The sequence below is a fragment of the Sinocyclocheilus rhinocerous genome, unplaced genomic scaffold, assembly GCF_001515625.1.
Source record: "Sinocyclocheilus rhinocerous isolate Xijiao unplaced genomic scaffold, SAMN03320098_v1.1 scaffold3288, whole genome shotgun sequence".
Taxonomy (NCBI): domain Eukaryota; kingdom Metazoa; phylum Chordata; class Actinopteri; order Cypriniformes; family Cyprinidae; genus Sinocyclocheilus; species Sinocyclocheilus rhinocerous.
In genome coordinates, this window is record NW_015655612.1 from 598,102 (window position 1) to 621,859 (window position 23,758).

The 23,758-nt window shown below is 35.6% G+C and overlaps 1 protein-coding gene across 1 annotated transcript in view; it reads left to right on the top strand.

The window, feature by feature from the left end:
- Positions 1 to 241: 241 nt before the first annotated feature.
- LOC107718828 (sodium/potassium/calcium exchanger 3-like) overlaps positions 242 to 23,758 on the top strand; it is a 66,468-nt gene continuing 42,951 nt past the window's right edge. Inside the window, exons 1-2 of the mRNA XM_016526061.1 lie at positions 242 to 775; positions 18,797 to 18,937. Of these exons, the coding sequence (XP_016381547.1) occupies positions 601 to 775; positions 18,797 to 18,937 (316 nt within the window). The 5' untranslated portion in view covers positions 242 to 600. The remainder of the gene's footprint in view (positions 776 to 18,796; positions 18,938 to 23,758) is intronic.

A 23,758-nucleotide genomic window follows, 5' to 3' on the forward strand; every position in this document is an offset into this window, starting at 1 on the left:
ATCAATAAAATAACATTTTTGAAGAATTCTAGTTTTGACTAATTCAAATGTGAATTCAGCGTATCTTATCGCATGTATCTGCTAATAAACCAGCAAAATGCTACCAATAGAGGGTGGCGATGAGCAGAAGGTTTTGTTTGCGGTAAATCGGACTAATGCTCCTCCTTTTAAACGCACCAACAACTGCCCCTCGTCCCAGCCCACCTATCTCTCTCTCTCTCTCTCATTGCATGGACTTCATCCTAGGTAGTGCACCATTAGAACAGCTGCGTTCCAGTTTCTCCGTCTCTCTCTGACTGCGTTCACTTCCTTACTTTCACCCCTCCCTCCCTCTCGCGCTCTCTCCTCCTCTACATCCTCGATCTCTCAGCAGCAGCAGTTTGTGTCCTGAGAGAACTGGCACCAAACTGACTCATCCATGGGGCGCGCGCAGCATCTTTATTTCACCACATTACAATTTGAAGTCATATAGGGGGAATATTCACGTCAACGCAGCAAACACACTAGAGTCGTTCGGCGTTTCATCTTCCGGCTTAAAACTCTCAGTCGCACCATATCTGTCTGGGTTTGTGACATTTGTAGCTGTGTTGAGCTGTGGTGATGGATGGGGATGCGTGTGTTCGCGTGTGGACTCGACCGCTGCAAGTGATGCTCCAGCAGAAGAAGATCAAAGCGCGGAGGAAAAAGCGTAAGGAGTTGTTCGGAGGACAGATGTGCTTCGTGGGGCTGCTGCTGCTGGCGTTATCCGGCTTGTCCAGTTTGGCCGAGAATTCCGGTGAGTTTCGGTTCAGGATTTGTCAGGAATGTGTGTTTGTGAAGGCGGAGGGGGGTAATGGAAAGTTTTACGGGAGAATCATACTCTCACTCTAAACTGTTTTAGTTAGAGAACCGTATCGCGTTACTGCATTGAGTTAAAGGGAAACATGCAGAATCACACTCTGAACTGTTCAATAATGTATGGTTCTCTAAAACTGTTAAACTTCACAGAATTACACAGCTGTTTTAGATCATGTTCGCACTGTTTAAAGAGTCATATAGACTAACCGCTTTAGAGATGCGCACTTAAGACTGTTAATTATGTGATTAGGATTCTTTAAATAGTTAACAGTTTCAGAGAACTGTATACTAACACTATAAACTGTTTAGAGAGCAACTGTTAGAGAACTATATCAACCGTTGTAGACAGCTGTAGCCTACTCACACAATAAACAGTTTTACACAGCCATACTTAAGACTGTTAACTATTATTGTTGTTATAAAGAACTGTAGCCTACTCACAATGTTAAACATTTCAAGGAGAATGGTGCTAACACCACAAAATGTTTTAGAGAGATGTAGTTAGCCTATTGTGAACTATATTACAATATTAACTGCTTTGGAGAACCGTAAAAGCGCTAGAGAATGTAACTGTTTAAGTGAACCATACTCTACATTTAACAGTTGTAGAGAACTGCTACTCAAACTGTTAACCACATTAACAAACATGCTCATACTATTAACAATTTCAGAGAGGTGTGCTTGAGACTGTTATATTAAAGATCCATACTTGCAATATTAACTGCTTCAGTGAACCACAATAATGCTAGAGAACTTAACTGTTTAAGTGAACCATACTCTAATAACTGTTACAGACAGCCGTTCTTACACTATTAACCATTATAGAGGTGTGTACTTTATTGTTAACTATTTTAAAGAACCTTACTCAAATTTAACCATTTTGGAGAACCATACTAGCGCACTAATCAGTTTTTGAGAACTGTTAACCATTTAAGTGAACTGATTAACTGTTGTAGACAGTTGTATTTACATTATTAACCTTATTAGAGAGGTGTACTTACGACCGTAAACTATTTTAAAGAGCCATACTCACAATATAAACTGTTAAAAAACTATCATACTGTCACCATAAGCAGTTTAAGACAGCCATACTCTAACAATTAATTCAGAGACATCCATGTACTCATATTATTTATTGTTTCAGAAAATCATACTTACACTTTTTCCCCTGCAATGCTGATAAAGTTTGTGTTCTGACCCATAATACATGTATTGTAGTAAGTCTGTGGTGGTTAACCACTGATTCACATGCACTGAAAGAGTTAATTACTGTAGGATTGAACACAAATTATACATTATTATGTGTGTGTGTGTGTGTGTGTGTGTGTGTGTGTGTACCAAGTCTTAATGGAACACTGCTACTATTAATATCTGATTAATTTTTAATCTCTAACAGGCAAAAGGTCAATAGGACATTATTAAGTGGGCTGAGTAAAATCATCTACTTAGATTATAGAATTATGTGCATCACTAATTTGTTCAAACTTGAGCTGGACAATGTGGCAGATGTCTGTACCAGTGATGTGTGTAACAGTCTCTGTACCCATTTTCTCAGGCTAACATGTTAAAAGCACTTTATCACTCATGTTTACGTTATAGCAGCCAGGACTTGCATGAAGGTTTTTCCTTAAAAGTTGGCAAATATTAGCATAGAGGCTTTTTTATCAGCTTGTGATTTGTCCGCTCCCTCATCCACGATACCATGCAACCTGAAACCATCCACATACAATACACTTCATCTAGCTGTTCGTATCTTTGCAACTCAGCACAAAAATAATGTCTCTTTATAATAATCTTACTATTAAATGTATCTCTCTAAAAGCCATTCAGTGTTTGTGCATCTGTCGTAGTACCCTGGCATCATACAAACCAAAAGATGTTTTCATATAATGCTCTGCATGTTCACTTAAGGGCACCGTATTTGTAGATAATCTTGTTGTATAACATAATTTCCACAACTGTGTACATTGAATTACAGCTGTTGGATGTAACGGATAGAGTATTTCATTTACATATACAGTGTTTTAATATAGAGAAAGATGCTATTTTGCAAATGCCAGGAGAGAAAGCAAATAAAAAGAAGTGGAGAAAGCAAAGAGGTGGATTTGGAGGGAGGAATGGGGAATGATGAAGGCAGGGAGAGATGTGCCAAGAACCTGCCAGCCAGCACAGACACTGATATGAAGTGACTGCTCTGTCAGTTGCTTACTGGCTCTGACAGACATGCTGCCTGCATCTGGGCCAGCAAGTCAGGCCTCTGAGCTTCTTTATTGTTTTCTGAGGTTATTTATTTATTTATTTGTCCTTTCTTTTCATAATTTCTTGTGTCCCCCATTTTCTTTCTCTCTCGATCTGTTTCTCACTACACTTATCTCTCTTTTGCACTGTTTGGACAGGATTAGTTTTTCAAACGGCTGGAGTAAAATTATTAACAGAGGACATCTGTGATGTCATGTACTGATTTGGACAGGATTTGGATCGTTGTAGTTTTTTTTTTTTTTTTTGGATTTCTGTCATTTTAACCCAGAGAAAGTTGAAAAAAAGGTCTAAATCCATAATAAAGGTGCACCAGGTGATATAGCTCTAGTTACGATATTAGACAAATGTCATATAAATAATTATTTTTATTAATAAATGAAAAGAAGCCAAAAATAATATATACTGCACTATAAAACATTGCTTTCCAGATTAAACTCACATTCCTTGTGAGCCCAGATGCTCTCAGGTACCTGATGTTCATGCATGGCATGCTCTTATCTGGAAGATGGACAGAGAAAGAAAGGGTAAAACAAAGCATAATTGACGGTGTGTTAGATATTCCTATTGTCTTGGATTATTTTGGACAATGCTAGAAAATAGTTTGGCATGTCTTGGCTCAAATTTCACAACAGGTTTAAGAAATGCACAGCACTTGGATAAACCTGATGTCTTTAAAATCAATAGTTTTCCTCAATTGCAGTCCCAGTTTCTGGCTGTTGTGTAATTTTTGTGACCCCTTATTCATTTATGCTGTTTTTAGGAAAGTATTTATCAAACTTTGAAATTTGTACTTTTGGCCCTACTTTATTTATTGGTATTTTTGCCATTTTTTTAAAGAAAGAAAGCACAAGCAAAATAATTTACAAAAAAATGTATTAGGGTATACATTTTAAAACAATACAACCGTTGTCAAACGTAAAACGCATAGATATAAAAATAAGATATAGTCTGTACTTGCCTCAATATTTTAGATTATTCCATTTTTCACTTGCATGTCCTTCACATTGATTCACATCACTAAATCTTCAATTCTTCTGTCACTTGTGAACATGGAACTATGGACAATAGAACACCTGAAAAGACTGGTTCTCAGCAGAATGACTGAATTATGTTCAAATGAATGAAAGTCATTGCAGTGTGATAGACTGTCCACAGGTGTCTTTACATGTATAGAGAATGCAGGGCTTCAGTTTGAAACAGTACAGTATCACCCTGATCTGTTCCCAGAAGGTCATCTCTTTGTACTTCCTTTTCTTTGTTACTTTTTCATGTGTGAATCAGAGCTAAATTAGGCCTACACTTTTTAGTTACTGTATCAAGCTAGTGCTGTATTGTCTCTAAATCTTGCAATCATTGATCATTTCAAACTTAAACATTAGTTTTTCTGTGGTATATTGAATGTTGTTGGAGCAAATTCTGTGTCATACACAAGACACTGCGAGAACGACTTGTTGGATGCTTCAGTTAGAATGAGTTGAAAATCATAATGCAAATCACATTGTTCCCCATTAAAAGTGTATTTATGAAATTATATGTTATAGAGTTACATAGCTGTATGATTATTAGATATTAATTTTAGAAAACATAATTTTTAAGGTTAAAAATGGCATATTTTTATACATGCCAGAAAGTAAAAATAAATATTATTTTTAAAAAAATGTAAAAAATCAATACATTTAAAAAAAATAATAATTAAAAATAAATAAATAACTTTTTTGTGGTGGGGCCCATGAAAATACTGATACGTCAAATACTAATTGTATCTACTGTCCAACCAAATTGTTTACCCCTATGAATGGAACTGATGCTGCCATAAATATATCATCCATTTTCTGACTGCATTTTCTTACACTAGCCATAACTTTATAGGCATGACATGCAGGCTTTTCCCATTACATTAATTATCACAGTCTTAGCCCTGGATGAAAGCTCCAAAATGTACAGTAGTGTAGATAATGTCTCCATTCTATAGGTGACCTGGCTGCTTAATTAATTTTGCTTTCCAAGTAGGGTGTTCTTAACTCTCTCTCTCTCTCTCTCTCTCTCTCTCTCTCACTCACTCACTCATTCTCTTCTGACCAGCTCATTTATCATCCACTCTGGCCCACACCTTGCCTAGTCTCTATTTGGAGCAGAGCAGTTCATTATTTTAGCTATAGTTTTACACCACAATGGGCCACAAGCCTGACAGCAAGCTAGTCCCAGATGGATGACTTGAGATGGATCAGTGCCATAATTGTAATTCTATACTGCACGGCCAAACTGAAGGTTTAGAATATGTGTGAAATGTCAGAGGTCTAACAGAGTTCAGGTTACAGATTTGTGGCCATTGAAGCCCATGCACAGGTTATTAGGTGTCACTGTAACAAAGGTGTAAATTAAGTCTTCAAGGGATATTGGGTCCATATCGGTTATCGTGCAGTTTTTGATTTATTGGTATTAGTCAGTAATGGATATATTTATCATCTGGTATCAGATATTTAATTTTGAATGCTCCTTTCCACTTATTTTTTGGATCTCAGGTTACTTTTGCCATCATCTACTATAGCACAATTTTAAAGGGATAGCTCTGCATTACATATGTTGTTACAGTCATTGTGATATCTTGTGGCAAAACTTTGCGGTTTAGCTTTCAGTTGAGCTGATTAATGGAGCCAGTGATGTTGTTGTCTGGTGCACCATTACCTACAAAAGCCATGCTTACACACCAAACCAGCCTCTCTGTAAATCCCTTTGACAGCAAATCATTCACAATTCTCTTCGAAACATGGCTTTACGCGTTAAAGCAGAGTCCCGGCTCTAAATATATGCAGCACAGGCTGACGTTTCTGCAGAATCTCTGAGATGTATTCACAGTGAATAAAAATCATCCAGTCATTTGATCAAGTGTGAAGAGCAAATAATGGCTCATCTTTCAGTACATCACAGTTGGCAATTAAGCTCCCCGTTCAAACACTGATTACAAAAATCATCTCGACACAGTCTAAATGTACAGCAGGAGACTCAGTAAAGTAAATCAAGCTTAAAGAGGAGGCACTGTGCATATTTTAAAGCCTAAAATAACATTTTTAGCTCTCTCATTTTTAACATGATAGATAAATGCAAACTTTAGTTCCTGTTATTTCTCAGTAGTCTGTTTACATCATAAAGAGATTTTTGTCCATTAATATCATGCTAAATCAACACAGATGTTTTGTAGAGGAGCAACAAAGTAAACAATATACACAGTATCAAGAGTATTTGCACATGCAAGCCACAGTTAAAAATGTGTGAATGTCATTTCATTATATAACAAAATATCAAAACAAATGTGGCATTTATTTGTAAAGAAAGATAGCACAAGCTCACTTCACGTGCAAAACACTTAAAAAGGAAAACTCTTGCATCATTTGTTAGCAGATGCCACCTGGTTTGATATTTTGAGTTTAATTTAATGATATTCGAACAGTAAGTGTGCCCTACATATCCAAAAGTGTCCGTATATTACAGCATTAGAATGATGAAGTGACATTGTTATTGACTGTGCTGAGCTGTTTAAAGAAGTTAACATAAACCTTATGTCTGTGATGGGCTCTTGAGCTGGACTGTTTGATTACTAAACATATAATCAGAATGAATAGAAATAAAGGTGGAGTTGAAGTGGTGCAAGGATGACAGAAGAATTATCACAAGTGTGGTCAGCAGCAGTTTATATCATACTTGTGTCGTGACTGACAGGATTATATAAACATGCTCTAAACTTTCATTAAGAAGTTTATAGAAAGAAAACACCATCCAGTTCTTCATCAATCATCATCATGTTCACATATTACTCCATTCATGCTTATATTTAAAATAGGGCAGAATGTACTGTATTAAAATGAAGGAATTTACCGTATTGATTGTTTGAACTCTTTTTTGAATTTTGCACTTCATTGTATTGGATTTTACGGTTAACTTAAATGTCTGTAAAATTAATGTATAATGTCCTGGCAGAAAATTACCAGTACATTTTCTGTTGTTGTTTTTTTATATTAGACTATTATTTTTACAGTGTATAGCCTGTAGTCAATCAAAATGGAATGCATGCTTAAATATACTGTCTAGTGATTGCTTGTATAGCACTGGTAGCACTGTGTAATTGATGTTGAAGACAATTCCATGGTAGATTTCCTGAATCCAGGAGTCTTAGGTTTTCTCTGCATGTTGAGCAAAACTATGTCACATGATTTTTGTTTTTTATTTGTTTATTTTACTTCTGTAATGTGACGTATTTCCTAGTGAAAGGATATTTAGCGAGTAAAAATGTACAGCAGGACTTTAAGTGGTTGTGATTGAATTGATTGTATTGTGAAAAGTCAATGTCACATACCAAAATGGAGCCAGACCTGAACGCGAGTTTGCTAAAATAATGGCTAAATAGCTAGTTTGATTAGCATTATCCAATAACATTTGCAGCCTCAGTAACATTAGCAGAAAGAGAAAGTCATTTTAGAGGAAGAGCAAGCTATTTTGTTTGCCATTATAATCTTTTTTTTTTCAATAAAATGTAATATTCTTTATTTAATTAAAGCTAAGGATAATGATCTTATTTGTAATAATCACAAAGATCTTTTTCTAAGCATGATTTAAAATCAAATCAATGTGAAATCCAATTAGCAACCTATTTTACTCATGTAATGTTTTCGGAAAGTAAATATAGTCGATTTTGATTTAATTTGGAGAGTTTGTCAATATCTTGAATAACCAGAGAGAAAAATTCTCAGTAAATAACAAAAGGTATTGAATCCCCCAATAGAATGTCCCTAATTAATACAGTGGTTTTATTTTAGGCATGCGGTCTATTTTGGAATACACAAGACTATTTAGTCAGGACGGAGGCAAGTGCCACCCTGGAGCGCATGACGAGGTGAAAAGGTGATGGAGAGAGAGAAACAGCAAGGGGTTTTCTATCTCCTCCACATGCCTCTCCTGCAGCTGCCCTCACGTGTAGCGCAGGTCATTAATTCAGGGAGGAGGGGGCGCCCTACATACCTTTTCTCTCACAATATATATAGCATGCTCTAAATGTCCTCATTAGAAGTGTGATTTATGATGCCCCTACACTCCACCTTCTTTATGTTTGTGCTGCGCTAAGAGCGGCTCAGGCCCTGCATTGCATCTGTTTATAGAGTTTGCTAAAGCCAAAACCGCCCTGACCGAGTAAATCAAATGCAACGCACAGTTCAGCAGAACTCAGCAAGACCACTGAACATCTCCTAGAGAGACTCTGGCCAGCCAGTGAGCGAGCGGACGGATAGCACACAGATGTTTGAAATATTTTAGACGTATGAAGATGAAAACCAGCCACACATTGTAATGTAGCAAGGACAAGCATGTTGTACGGGCACTCTGCAAACCGGGATGACCTGCCAGAAATATTACGCACTGAAAACAATATATTCTCAAGTTCACTTTACAGAAACTAGTATTGTGATGTTTTTCAGAGTGGGAGATATTAACCATGAGGGTGGTACCCTTGAGTCTGATGGCCTGTGTGCAGCAGCTATTCGGTGCCGTGAGTTGTGAGATGAGGTTACATCTGTTTGAAACAAAGTTAGGCCAGACAGAGACAGACCGAGAAGTTGTTCCCATGTTTCCTGTCTTTATCTGTATTTATTGCAAGTGAGAACCATTTGAATATTTGTTGAAGTAACTATTCCTAGTTCTTCTTAGATGATGTTATGTTCCTGTTTTAACTGTAGTAGTCTGCATTTCAATTGACATTTTTCATTTTGGGTTCATCAATATTTGCATTTCATAAAATATATGGATGAAGATGATATGTGAATATAATATGAACTTGCTCCTATATACAGTACATACATATATACTGTATATATATTAAGTTCAATGTAGTCTTTTATACTCACCAAGGCTGCAGTTATTTGATCAAAAAAATTTGTAAATAATTTAATTTTAATTTTAATTTAATTTAAATACAGTAAAAAATTTGGAAATAATATTATAATTTGAAAAAGCTATTTTCTATTTGAATATATTTTAAAATGTAATTTATTACTGTATGCAAAGCTGAATTTTCAGCAGCCATTACTCCAGTCTTTAAAGTCACATGATCCTTGAGAAATCATTCTAATGTGCGGATTTGGCGCTCAAGAAATATTTCTTCTTTTCATTTTTTTTATTGTTTATTATATAATAAGAGATACTAATTTATAAGAGCTTGTACATTATTTTTTTTTACAAATAATTTAGGATTTTTTGAAGAGGATATATCTTCAATTAAATTTGTTTTACAACATTTAATCAATGCAGTAAGATAAACTCAATTCACTGTCCATCATATATTCTCTAAAAAAGGAGTTTTATTGTCTTATACAATTTTGTATAATAATTTCTCTTTTCATCTTTAAGAATGTTTTTTTCTGGAGAAAAAGGCTAAAAAAAATGTTTTTTTTAGCATTTGATTGAATTTGTTGACATAGCAACCTATATTATGCTGCTTTTCATATCTCTCAAAACATTTGTCATTATGATAGTTGAACAATGATTTGTCATTGGTATCAACAAAGTGTTGCAGTAATCTGAGTTCTAAGTGTTGTGAGTGATGATACAGCACATTTCAAATAGCTAAACCGCTCCGCTGTCAGCAATTAGCTTGGAACCCCAGCACACGCTTTGAGTGCTAGCACATACAGATAGCCTTTCACCTGCGCTAAGAGGGGAAGAAGAACTGATTAGCTCTTTAATTGTCTGATTTGGATCAAACGTGAGCTGACTACCATGCGGTGTAGAGCAAAGTATATGAGAAGGTAGCTCATTACTTTTCACACAGGTTTACCTTTCATTCAAATAAGCATTTCTGCTCTGTAAAAAAAAGACAAATATGCTTAAGATATTAAAATCCACTATGAAAGAATAATGAGTTCTAAGCCTTTAAGCTTTTGACAGCTTTGAATTTATATAAGCCTTTGTTTGATATTCTGTCTGATTACATAAAGCCGCAGTTGAAACATATTTGAAGGTGGTATATGTTGGTTTGTAATGTAACCTGCTGTGGAAGAGAGTACTGACAAGAGATATTTTGGTGGAGTTGGTGGTTTTTGTGATTGTCCCAAGGTGTATGGGAGGGTGTCCAAAACAAGCCACTACCCCAAAAGAACAATGTCTGAGTTGGATAAACCGCAGAACAATCAGACACAGCTGTGATGTAGGAAGAGATTTTGTTGTCCAGTGCCACCAAGACAAATTTTGGAAGTCAAAATTCGATGCTGTTTTGTGTGGCACAAATGCAACACTCCTTTTGCCTCAAAAATACAGTGAAATATGGTGCTAGCATTAGTAGGACTGCTTTTCATCATCAGGGACTGGACATCTTGTTAAAATAGAAGAATGTGTCATCTGACTAACCCCAACAACCTTCAGTAAATCTCTAAAATGAAAATGGTGTGTAAGAATAGGCCTGAATAATGTATGAAGCTGGTGGTAAATGCTTGTCATTGCTTCACAGTGTGGCACTTGAAATATATTGAAATGTGGGGATTAAAGATAAAATAGGTGTGTCCCAAATCGTGTACTTATGCACTATTCTATGACGTTTTGTAGTACAGTATATATAGTAAGAGTAGTGTGTTCACACCGTAAATTCCAAAAAGAAAAAGTGCACTTTAAATACTTGGATGATGCACTTAGTGTGGAATGTTGAACACTTCATGCACTCAACTGTTGCAGCTTTAATTACGTAGCGAATGGGGAGGGGCTATCAGTCTCCGATTATGAATGACAAAATAACGTTATATAATTCATACACTACATGGTTGAGTACATAGTGCATAAGTACATAGTGTACAAGTGCATAGTGTATGCGTCATTTAGGACGCAGCTAATGACATGGTTAAAATAAATAGGAGAAATATGATGATATTGTGCAATTTGTCCTATGATTGACAACCTAATGTTGATTGGTGAAGTGATTATTGTATTTGCAAAACATGACATTTTAAACGATGAATGTAACTAATGCAGTGTGCATTGATGTGTAAAACTATTTTCAAATTATGCTGTTTAATTGTTCAAAACTGTATAATTATGCTGGTTTTGGGTTTACCTGGCTCTAATTTGACATGTTAATGAGGGGTGCTAAAAACATCAAAATTAATTCAAAATGTGGCTAAATTAGTCGACCTCATTGCTCAACTTGACTAGTCAACCTTTGAGAGCTTTCACTACTGTAGACATTTTTGTGATTCATTATGCATTTAGTATAATTTAGTAGTGATCCTACACTTAGTGACGGCCCAGAAACCATCTTTCTCACTGGTTTACCCAGAGTCTCAAAGCTTCCTGACTGGCCCTGTGGTCCTTTGAAGATTGATTGGTGGAGATGAGGCTCTTGTCCAGCTCTTCTGGCTGACAGCAGACATGCAGACATGCACAAGCAGGAGCCGCACCGCCAGCAGTCACTAATGAGATTATTATGGCCTGTCACATCCATAAACGACCCATTACTGATACCCAATCACTGACTTTATATATAACCACCATAGATTTACTCCTGATAGTTTGTTTAATCATTCACCCGATATTCTGATCATTAACTATACTGTACAATTCTCAGAAAGGTCCGTTCCCATGCTTTTCCTGAGACCCAATCATTTCAATACTCAATAAAACTCTTACGGAGTTTATTTGTAGTTTCTTTCTAGGTGTTGATTCTCTATTCAAGGGGGTTTAATCTTTATTTGTAATACCATATACCCAAAAATATGATGATTCCCTTGAGAATTATCACCTCTCTAAAATAAATAAACAAGTAAATAAATAAATAAATGTATATGTTTTAAAAGAAATAGTGTGATATCATTAAGACAAAATAGAAATATAGAAATGTTTTTTTCTTAAATTTTATATATATCATATTTTATTTATTTATAATTATATATTTAATTGTGAGTAATTATGAATATTTGTATATTTAAATGTATCATATTTATTTATTTATTTTATACTTTTTTTTTACACATATATTTTCTGCTGACTCCCTAGTGGTCCCTTGGGGTCCCTGTTCCTCATCCAAACAGATGTTTGCCTTCTGTTACATCACTAATGTAATACAGTGTTTCCACAACACCTTAAATTCTACCTTGCTTTTCTCTCTCTAACTTTGTTTGACTAGGACTGTCCCATATTCACGTTTTCGCCTAATGAAGATAAACTAGGTAATTACGGTTTTGGCAGAGTGGAAGTATGCAGTGTTATATTTATCCATTTTGACAGTATGGGGTCGGATGTGTAAGGGCACTCTGAATCTATAGGATAGAATTTCACGGGTAGTTCCTCTTCGCAACAGCTGCTATCTGGGACAGTCTTCTGTGGGACAGATCCTCAGGTGATGTTCTGCAGATGTGACTAGATAGAGCAATCTATTTTCTATTTGACAGTGTTGAAAGTATATAGCAGAAGCATCTGCAATCTTTTTTCATAGAAATAGCACTGTTAGTGACAGGCTTTCTGTGGAGCATTACCAGCTAAAGTGAAATAAATAAAACCCCTTTTAAAATTCATTTTTAAAATAGTTTTGTCTAGGGTTGCTCGGTTCAGGATTGTTGAGGCCGATCACCGATCGCCGATCACAGACAGCAGTATCTGCCGATACCGATCTTTTTAAAGCCTTCTTTTAATAATTTATAACTATTTATAGTGATACTCCAATCAGTATTTTTAGACATTTATTCAGGGCCTGAATGTCATTTTTGAAAATGGGGGGAATTCCCCTCTTAGGTGACTCTTGTGAGAGGGGAAGCAGCTTTCACACAGGAGTCCGCTACTGATCCCTAAAGGCGCGTCTAATGAGGAGATGGCGAGTCAGGATCGGCAACTTCATCCTTGCGACACCGACTCAGAAAACACTAGTTTATTAGTAAATAACTCAGATATCTCCTTACTATTTCCACCTGTCACATTTATGGTAATTACTTTTGCCGGTGCTTTGCTGCAAGCTTAAGCCTATTGATGGCATTTGAACGCAGAACTGTTCAGCTGCGCTGACGGCACGCACCATACATACTGCTGCTGCGGGAAAAGGTGAAGCATGCGATTCTCTACCACTAGTGGCACCAAAAGGAACTGCATTCTGTTTTTTTTTTTTTTAGATAACATCATTGGTTCAACCAATGGTTTGAGTTTGAGATGGGATAAACTTTTTTTTTTTTTTTTAAATCTGTTTTGTGCAAATGTTAAACACTTCACCTTTAAGGTGACCAGTGTACGCTTGAGTGCGAAACTTCAATTGACTGGTCCTAAATTAGTGTGGTATTGCAGGTAAATAGCTTTTGATACGTGGCAAATAACTAATGGAGGACTCTTGGGAATGATGATCAGTACTTTCTGTGGATCTCTTTGGGGCATATGCACCTAGAGGCCTTATTATTCATTACTTAGAAGTGACTACAATACTACTGAGAAGTAAATAAGACCCTTTCCATTAATTATGGTGCCCATTACAGTATCATATTTGAGTAAATCTTTAATGAGCATTATTGTTGGGTGACAGTGCATCCAGTGACACTAAAGTCGCCCTACTTTTCCATTAATGTATAGTTTATTTTGTAATTTGACCTCATTCAAGACAATTTTGCATCTGCAAACAGGGTCCCCTGAAATAGCACTGCAGTAAAAAGAATAAAGTTGCATAATCTGTCTTAGTCATGTTTGCTTTCTGTGAAATTACTTGAACATCAGGACAAGCACCTACGGCTCTTTCTTTGTAGAGAGAGGTCCTTTGCCATAATGTGTGCTTGTCTTTCAGCTAAATTTTTATGCTGTTTTATTGTAAAACACTGAGTATTTATGGCATGTTTATCTCTAGGGTCTGGGCATTTAACATCATGCTAGAGGTTTTTTGCTTTGTAGATATAACAAAGAGGGGATGAAGAACCTGATTATGTAATATGTTCTATGTAGTTTTTGGAAATGGTCATTAGTTTTTTCTTGTACATTTCGTGATGTGCAGACGTGCTTTGGGCTGGTGCAGTAGCGCATAGAAACCTTATTATTCATTAGACTTGTCTAAACTGCTTTTTCTATTTATGCTTGACTAAATATATATAGAGGAATAGAGACAGCGAGACAGATTGTATGCACGACAATTTCTATTCACACATATATATCTCTTATATATGCATCTTATACTCACCAAGGCTGCATTTATTTTATTCAAAATACAGTAAAAACAGTAATATTGTGAAATATGATTACAATTTAAAATAACTTATCTATTTCAATATTTTCAATATATTGAGTTCTCAATTATAATTAATTATTATTAGTAGTCAATTAGCAATTATGGTTCTTATTATTATCACTGTTGAAAACTGTTTTTGCTGCTTAATATTTTTTGGGGAAAACCATGATACACTACCATTTAAATGTTTGCGGAAAGTATGATTTTAAAAAATACTGGAAATTGTGATACATTTTTTCAGGATTATTTGATGCATAGAAAGTTCAAAAGAACAGAATTTATTTGGAAAAATATGTATATTGTGTAACATTATAAATGTATTTACTATAATTTTATTTATCTCTATATAAATATGAATACATTCTTATATAATAATCTCAAACTTAAAAGTCATGAAAGTTTACTTTGGTCAAAAGGTGTGTGAAGCTTGATTGTTACATAAGTATTTTTATACCACATGTGCATTTTCAATCTCAGTGAGGGACTGTCTCTTAATGGGGTGTCTCGCAGAGGTGCCTTGGGCTCTCTGGTGCAGCTACATACTGAGACTTTCACATTCATTACTTAGAAATGCCTAAAATACTTCTGCACAGTATCTCAGACTCTCTTGTGTTAATATAAATGTTTAAGGAGAATTATAGTTATTCACATGCAATGACACTTAATGTAAAATGTAAAAGCAATTTTCTTTTTTTAAGCGATACACACTAAAAAATAGTTAAGGCAACTTCTTCTGAAATTAAGTTCAACTAGTAAACTATATTGTGCTATATATACTTAGAAAATTGTGTTAAAACTAACAATTATTAAGTTGAATACTCATAAAAATTAAGTTGTTCTAAGTAGTTTTTTCACATTGTTTTAAATTTGATTCAATCATGGACACTGGCTACAAAAACTACTAAAATATTATTTTTTGATGAAACAACACTTAATACTGCCAGGAAACCAATCTTTTAGCAATTTCAACCAAATGCCTTCTGATTAAAACAGCATGTAAGACGATGTCCAGTGAGTCTGTTCTCAACCTAAGCAAACGCTTTACTCTTCAGCACAATGGTAAAGTTTGTGCCTATATCATCAGTATATTATTTATCTCATGCGTATTTTATTTTTTATTCTCTGCACGTGTACTGATGTGTTTCGATTAGCCGTGTCCATCTGAGCGTGATGTCGTCACTGTTCTCCTCTGTCTCTGCGGTTACGTCACATCTCCATATCTCCATAGTAACTTCCTGCCTCCCCTCGCGTGTGTGTGTGCAGTGTGCATTCTGGCTCGCTGCACAGGTAATGCCATAACACAATATTTCCAGTGAAGCTGGCACAATGAGCCAGAGCTTTGCTCACTCTAATGGAGCTGCTACTTTCCTCTTTATCATGCGTTTGAGGATAGAACCTACATGGTTAATTACTTCGCCAATTAGCTGCGTTTTAGCCCTGTAGAGTGAGAAATAAAGACTCGGAGCGAATTCACTAAACAGTTGGGGTACTTTGCTGTGCAATAACAGCACGTCCCTTAGCCTATTTAATAGTCCATTTTAACCTATTTAACATTTAACCAATTGCATTCTTTTCTGAACCTTATTCACAAACTCAACGCTATTTGCTTTCTGAAATTAACATTGAATTTTATTTAAAAGAGATGATCATTTTCAATTGATCATGTCAGTAGGTATTATTAGAATCAAATGATGTACAAATGATGAAGATGTATAAGCACACTTTTACCATTCAGAATTATACATTTCAGCATTTAGATTCATTTATGGTACCATTTTATTGCTGATTTAAAATACTGAAACAATCTGTTTTTCCCTATTCAGTTTGATAGGCAATCTAATTCCCAGTTAAAGACCATGTATTTACCAAGAGTTATTCATATTACTAGAAATAGGAACAAGTGTGCAATATAACAGAATAAGTCCCGCCTCCTAAATAAAAGAGGCAGTCGCCAACTGGTAAAGTCATTGTGTCACTGCAGCTGCTGTTAGAAACTCCAGTTCCCATAGAAACAGTCAGTGTCCTGAGATACATGCTTGGGACTATACATGCGCATTGGCTGGACCAACTTGAAATATGCATTTTTAAATGCTATTTGAGCATAAGATTAAAATTTAAGGGATAGTTCATGCCAATATTGTAGCTGATTTAAAATACATGATTTAAACGTGAATTTGGCAAGTTTTTGAGCTTTTGGTAATTCCCTATAGAGATAGATAGGAGTTAGTCTTGCATGCCAGAAATAGCTGCCCAGAGGCATTGCAAATATGACCGTTGAGTGAAATGACTTTCCTCGAAAGGGACTTTTACTGACTAGCCTCAAAGGGACTTTGGCCATAGTCTGCTGCATCCTCCACAGCCCAACGCTCAGAACTGGCCTGCAAAATTAAGAATTGCAGCGTGCAAAATTGCGTTTAGCATAGATTTTGTGAGCACATTTGTGCCGCTACCTAATTTACATAATTCCTTTAGTGAATCGTGCGCTAAAACAACAGAGACAGCGTGTTCAAATAAGCGGCATGATGAATTCCCCTTTTGAAAGACGGAGGGATCATATACTGATGAAACGTCTGTGTGGCTCAGTTTCGTGCTTCGCTTGCTAGTCTCTCATGTCCTGGACAGATCGCTGCTGTCTCTTTACTATGAGGAAGATGCTAAGGTGTCACATTTTCCAAAAGTGTCACAACCGTCTTCACTTCACTACATGATTCTTTTGACATCTCAGGGGGCGATGAATTATTAAACAGTTTCCACTAGGAATGTCAGTGTCTGGATCGGTTTTTCCTTTTTTGTCTTTTTGTTGATAAAGACAAACTCACTTTTCCTATCAGTACCGAAGAAGAACAGGGTGTTCTGACACTCTCCTTACAACCGTATCCCAGTTCTGTATCACCGTTCGCGTCACATCACAATGTCAAAATGCGTCACGTCATAATGCACCCCACAGCCCCGAAGCCTCATGAGTGCTGTTTTTTGATAAATATAGAGGTTTTATTTATAGCGACTGGAGCGGTAAGTGAAAGGAGTTGCGCAGGAAGACGGTAGAGCGGATTAGAGTAAGGGCAGAGACGCTTGAGGACAGAGCGACCCAGATGACAGCACTGCCAGAATAATCACCCCCTCCCAGACCAGACAAGCCCGGGCCGAGGCGCTGCCGCAGGAGCAATTGCCACGTGATGTCACTTTTATTACGCCTCGGCTTCACTCCGCACCACAGACGGCCCTCATGAATATTCGCCAACTGACTTCCGGGGCTCTGCTGCTCACAGTAACACAAATGAGAAGTGGAGCCTATGAGAGTTTAACATGTAACACATTATGGCTCACTGTGTCCCTGTGAATGCAGTGTGAATAGGAGATATCACACAGTAATACTGGGCTGGACCGGTCAAACCTGCCCAAAAAAACACTGCGATGAGCCCAACTTAGAGCCGTGAGTGTGAGACTCAGCTGTGTTGAGGATTTTAGTTTGTATATTAACACTGGATAATAATAGATTGGGAAAAAGTTTGTAATTCTTACTTTGACATTCAAGGCCCATGCATTTCCAGTGGCCATCAGTCATTTTTATATGTTCAGAATAAATGTAATAAATGTAAATGACTGTCACACTCACATAACATACTGTCTCTGTCTTTTCCATGTGAATATGTGCATTATGTATTTGTGCTGTCCAGATTACATTCAATATACAATCTGATCTGCATTCTCTTTTATATAGTTGTTATTTGCTTTAAATTTAAGTGAAAAATGCATGGTCAGCATGATATCACTTAGCATTTGCAATATGTTTATACTCAGTAAATGCACTGATTTGATCAAAAGTGACAGTAAAGATTTTTACATTACTACAAAAAGTTATCTTTCTATTTTTTCTATTCAACAAAGAACCCTGAAAAAACATAATGGTTTCATAAATAAATATGCAAGCAGCACAACTCTTTTCAACATTCATTTCTAAAAGAAATGTTTCTTGAGCAGCATGTTAGTATTATATCATGTGACATTGAAGACTGGAGTAATGGCTTTGCCATCACTGGAATAAAATACATTTTAAACATATATTAAAATAGAAACCAGCTATTTAAACTTAAGAATATTTCACAATACTTTATTACTAGATTTTTCATCTAATAAATGCATGAGAATAAAAGTCTTCTTTCAAAAACATCAAAACAACTATTACCAAGCCCGAATGGTAGGCTAGTGTAAATAATATTGACAGATAAGAAGCAGAAAAAGTGGCAGTTTACAAAGTACATTTTTTAGACAATACTTTACACATATTTGTCATATATTTATTATAAGTTGTGAAATGTATTTATGTTTTGTAAGTGGGTCCCTTGTATGGGGATTGTAATATTTCAGAGTTTGTGTCAAATATGACAGTTTGTCATATCTTTTCTAACCTAAATAAGTCTGCTGTAGATAAATCTAGCTGTGGTTAATGACAATGATTTTTTTTAATGTGTTTTACAGGTTATGGCATCTCCAGTCTCTCAGCTGAAGATAGTGAGAGGTGGGAAAGCCGCAGGCTGCTGCAAGACTTTGACATTGACAGCAACTACACTGATGAAGTGCAGGTTGGGCCCAATGCTGAAAAGAACTGCACACCACCTGGTAAGAGGTTTAGCACCACACACATAAAAAACCTCACACAGTCTACCAGCTCTTTTGGTTCAATAGCACAGATGAAACAGGAAAATTATTGTTTTTCTAAGGAACTTAGCATGCCAGATGACTAATGTCACAATGGAAGCAACACCTCAATATGATTAAGCAATAAGTCAGCAAGAAGTTTCACTTCTGAAAATCCGTTTTTGATCCGATTTTTTCATTTTGGAGCGTGTATTGGATTGTGAACTAGGTTCTATGAACCTTAAGATCATGTTTTCTAAAATGAATTATTCTCATGTCTTTAATTTGTTCTCCTCTGTTTTGTGAGTCCACAGAGGTGTTAGTATCAGGACTATCAGTAAGTCATACACTAACTTTTTTGTTGCATATGAGTGAGTAATCTCGCTGACACAGACTTTGCTATTGTTTCTCTTGGGGCTCACTGGCTAGAGAACATAATGTGTATTTCAAACCATAGAGACCCGTGAGCTGTGACCAGTTCAAAGGTTAACAGTGGGTTTCTGGCCAAGGTGAAGACCAGACACGTCACCTATAATGATTATAAGTAGGCTTATAAAAGTATTACTACTGTAAGAAAAGTCAACTGAACACAACTCTTTTAGCTGCTATGGCTGAGTTTGATTTGAAATTTGGTTAATGTCTGTACAAGATCCCATGGTAAACACATTCACACCCACTTTTAATTTCTGACAGAATTAGTATAAACAATTTGACGTTTCCAATCTGTTCCTCATTATTTTTCCTCATTGTTATTCAATGTTTATTTGCACGGTTGGTGTAGATCTTCTGTGTAATTCGATGCACTAGGCTACATTGTGTTCCACACTCTTGGACAATGTGAAGAGGCCAATTAGAACAGGTCTGAGGGAGAGGCGAGGATGAACAAAGGGGTCATCGATACTGTGTGGGTCTATTGATTGACCGTCTCCATCTTCCTTCGAAGCTCTCCTCTTTCCCCCCTGCAATGCATTTACCGTAGACGGGATCAACTACAGCACACTGTTAGTATCTGATTCCACTTCACTGCTCAGTTTGCTTGTTGCTTAGGAACTTCATACATTTTCTTATAGCCGGGCTATATGTTTTTAGTGGCACCAAAAATATTTGGACAACGTTGCCACATTTAATAATGTATAAATTCCTTTGTATTATATAACAAAATATTAGTGCTGTCAAACGATTAATCGCATCCAAAATAAAAGTTTTTGTTTACATAATATATGAGTGTGTACTGTGTATATTTACTATGTATAGATATGTATAAATACAAACACATGCATGTATATATTTAAGAAAAGTTATGTTTATATATTAAATATATTTATATATAATATAAAATATAATAATATAAATATATAAATGTATATACATGTAAATATTTTCAAAATATATACTGTATGTGTGTGTATTTATATATACATAATAAACCAACACAGTACACATACATATATTATGTAAACAAAAACTCTTATTTTGGATGCGATTAATCGCGATTATTCGTTTGACAGCACTACAAAATATCAAATCCACAGGCATTCATTCATTCATTCATTCATAAAAAAGTATATATATAGCATAGACCGTAACAGCAAAATCAGGAAATTAAGTGTAAAACTAAAAACACGTTTGATTTAAAAATGTAACATTTAAAAAAATAGAATAATATATACACAACCATTTAAAGGTTTGGGGTTGGTACGATTATTTTACTGTATTTGAAAGAAGGTCCTTATGCTCACCAAGCCTGCATTTATTGATAATCAAAAGTACAGTAAAAGTAATAATGTATGTTAAAGGGGTCATATGATGCTGCTAAAAAGAACATTATTTTGTGTATTTGGTGTAATGAAATGTGTTTATGCGGTTTAAAGTAAAAAAAACACATTATTTTCCACATACTGTACATTATTGTTTCTCCGCTATGCCCCGCCTTTTTGAAACGCGTCGATTTTTACAAAACGTCCAGATGCCCGCTCCCCCACCCGTCTCCAACACCAGCCTGGCGCCTTGGCACAGGTTGAGGGTTTCCTTACTCTGCTGTTTAAAACTATTCTTCCTTTAATACAGCTGTAGAAGTCTACACATTACACGAGAGAATAAGTCTTGCTCATATCCTGATATACAAACCTGGTTTTTACTACACATACACAAGTGTTGGGAATGACAACACTGTTTAAATGTATGAATGAAGGCCCTAAATTATCATTACAGACTGTGAGAATCAATCTCAAACAAGAAACTTGGACATCAAGAGTTTAGGCTATTTTTGACAAAGTGATATTAGACTGGAGACCTATTATGATGCCGTTAACAAAAATAACTTGTTTTGGCCTTGATATTAATACTGTATTCACCTAGTTTGCATTAAATTAATTAAAAGCAATAGTAAAGACATTTATACTGTGTAATATTTATATTTTCAGCATTTATTAAAAAATTTATTTGAACTTTCTATTGAACTTTGTTTTGAACTTTGTTCATCAAAGAATCCTGATCATGGTTTCCACAAAAATATTAAGGGCACAACTGTTTTCAACATTAATAATAATAAGAAATGTTTCTTGTGCCAAATCAGCATATTAAAATGATTTCTCAGCTTTGTCATAACAAGAAATATGTATTGTATAATATATTTTCAAATAGAAAGCACTGATTACATTTTTTTCTTTGTTTTTACTTTGTTATCGAATAAATAAAAAATAACATTTTCATAAATGTTTTAATTATCATAATTTTTAATAATTATTTAATAAATTATAATCATTTTATTCCTCACAATATATGCGCTCTCTTTCTCTCCGTTTATTGGGCTTTGCAGGCAGAATCTCCCTTTCTCAGCATTCTTTCATCCTTAGTGAATGTGTAGTCATTTAATTTTTCATGTGCTTTGCTCTCCCGTGAATCTTCAGGAGTTCTGCATGTGTACAAATCCTCCTCGGCACTTCCTGAATATTCACAAATGCATCATAACAATCAGACATCCCGTCATCAGCTTGATTACTGAAGCTAATGAGCTGTTAATTATCTCTTCATCCATCAACTCCTATTGTATGTCACACAGCATTTAATGTAGCTCAAGCGTTAACAGTGACTGACTGGAAGCCATGATAATAGATTATGACCTTTGAACTAATATCAGCAATTAACTTTACCCAAAAAGTTTACCCACTGGAAATGATTTTTTGACAAATCATTGATTCAAGTTAAATACTTCAATATAGTCATTTAATACAAATAAATTATTGATCTGAACAATTACAGCTAACCTATAAATCCTGATTCACTATTAATTAAAGGGTTTGCATTTGCCATTTTCTTTGATCTCATTATATTGTGTTGACTTCCTCTAACTGAAGTGTGCTCCTGTTTTTGTATTTCAATGTACGCAGTTGGACATTTGGCTAGCAGATGAGTCATGTGACCTGACCTTTGAGAGCAGTGCTGACACCAGAGCAGTGCTTAAGGCAGAGAGAGTGTGTAGGACTGCTCAGCTGAAATGTGACTACACATGGAGGCTCGGGCAGATGATTAAAATGCCTGCTCTCACCTTTTTTCACCTGTCTGTTTTCTATTTGTTTCCTCTTTGTGGTTGCCATGCTGATGTCAGGAGGACCACAATATGGTTTTCATCTTTTCAGTGCTCAGCCGAAACATTTTCTTTCTACATTTCTGTTGTTTAGTCACAGGGAAATTCTGTAATGTAAATATGTCTTTAATAGTGCTATTAAAGACATAGTTCACCCAAAGGAATATTACCTAAAATTAAAACTAAAACAATAAAGAATATTTAACAGAAATAAAATATAAAAAATAAACTTATTTTATTTCAGCTAGTTGCCAAGGCATAATTTCTCATTTTAGTTGAGTTTAATTTGAAGTACTAAAATGACAAAATAATAAATAAACACTAAAACTGATTAAAAACACAAAATAAAAATTCTGTCATTATTTACTCACCATCATGTCATTCCAAACCTATATGAATATATTTATCTTTATTTCTAAGAATGTGTTGACTGTTTTTGCCCATTCACTGAAAAAAATTTACCTCACTAACTCAAATTGTACAGACAAAACTCTACAATTTTCATGTTGGCACTGTGGGTCTGATTATAAATGTACAAAGTCACCTTACGCAAGTCTAAACGTGCCCAAAAAGAGGATGCAAAGACAACAGCAAAGAATACTGTCACATAAAAGCCACGAGACAGAGAAGGGACACCGGAAATTAATAGAGATGTCCAGAAAGAACAAGAAACAGCAATTAATCAGTGGGATGCCCATGTTGTGATGCTGCGGGGGTAGTTAGGCAGGCGGTTACCCTGTACACACATTCACAAAACACACACACACACACACACATAGAAAACAAACACGCACATTATGAAAGATGAACATTCAGCATGCAGCAAACAGCTTGGTCATTTAACCACTTTCTACCACTTGAACTTTCTACAGCTGTTCATGGAAAGCTGCAAAGTGAACTAAGTTGCCCTTTTTGGTTCTGCACAAATAATAAAAAGCCTTTATCTTCCTCAATAGTGAACATTTTGTCATGGGAGAGAGAGTTTTTTCCTCTTGTGTCAGTCATATTCGTGTTCCTCTAGTGAAGCAGAACTGCTTACTTGTCAAACCTCTGCATTTATTCTACAGTGTCCACTGAAGACACATGGAAGCGGTCAGTGTTCTCATAGGAACTCCTGATTTGGACAATGCCTTCTGGACAGCGCGTTGTGTGCTCTTAAATGGCCTTTGTTTACAGTTTACACATCCCTCGCCTCGAAGGCTCAGTTTCAGATCTCT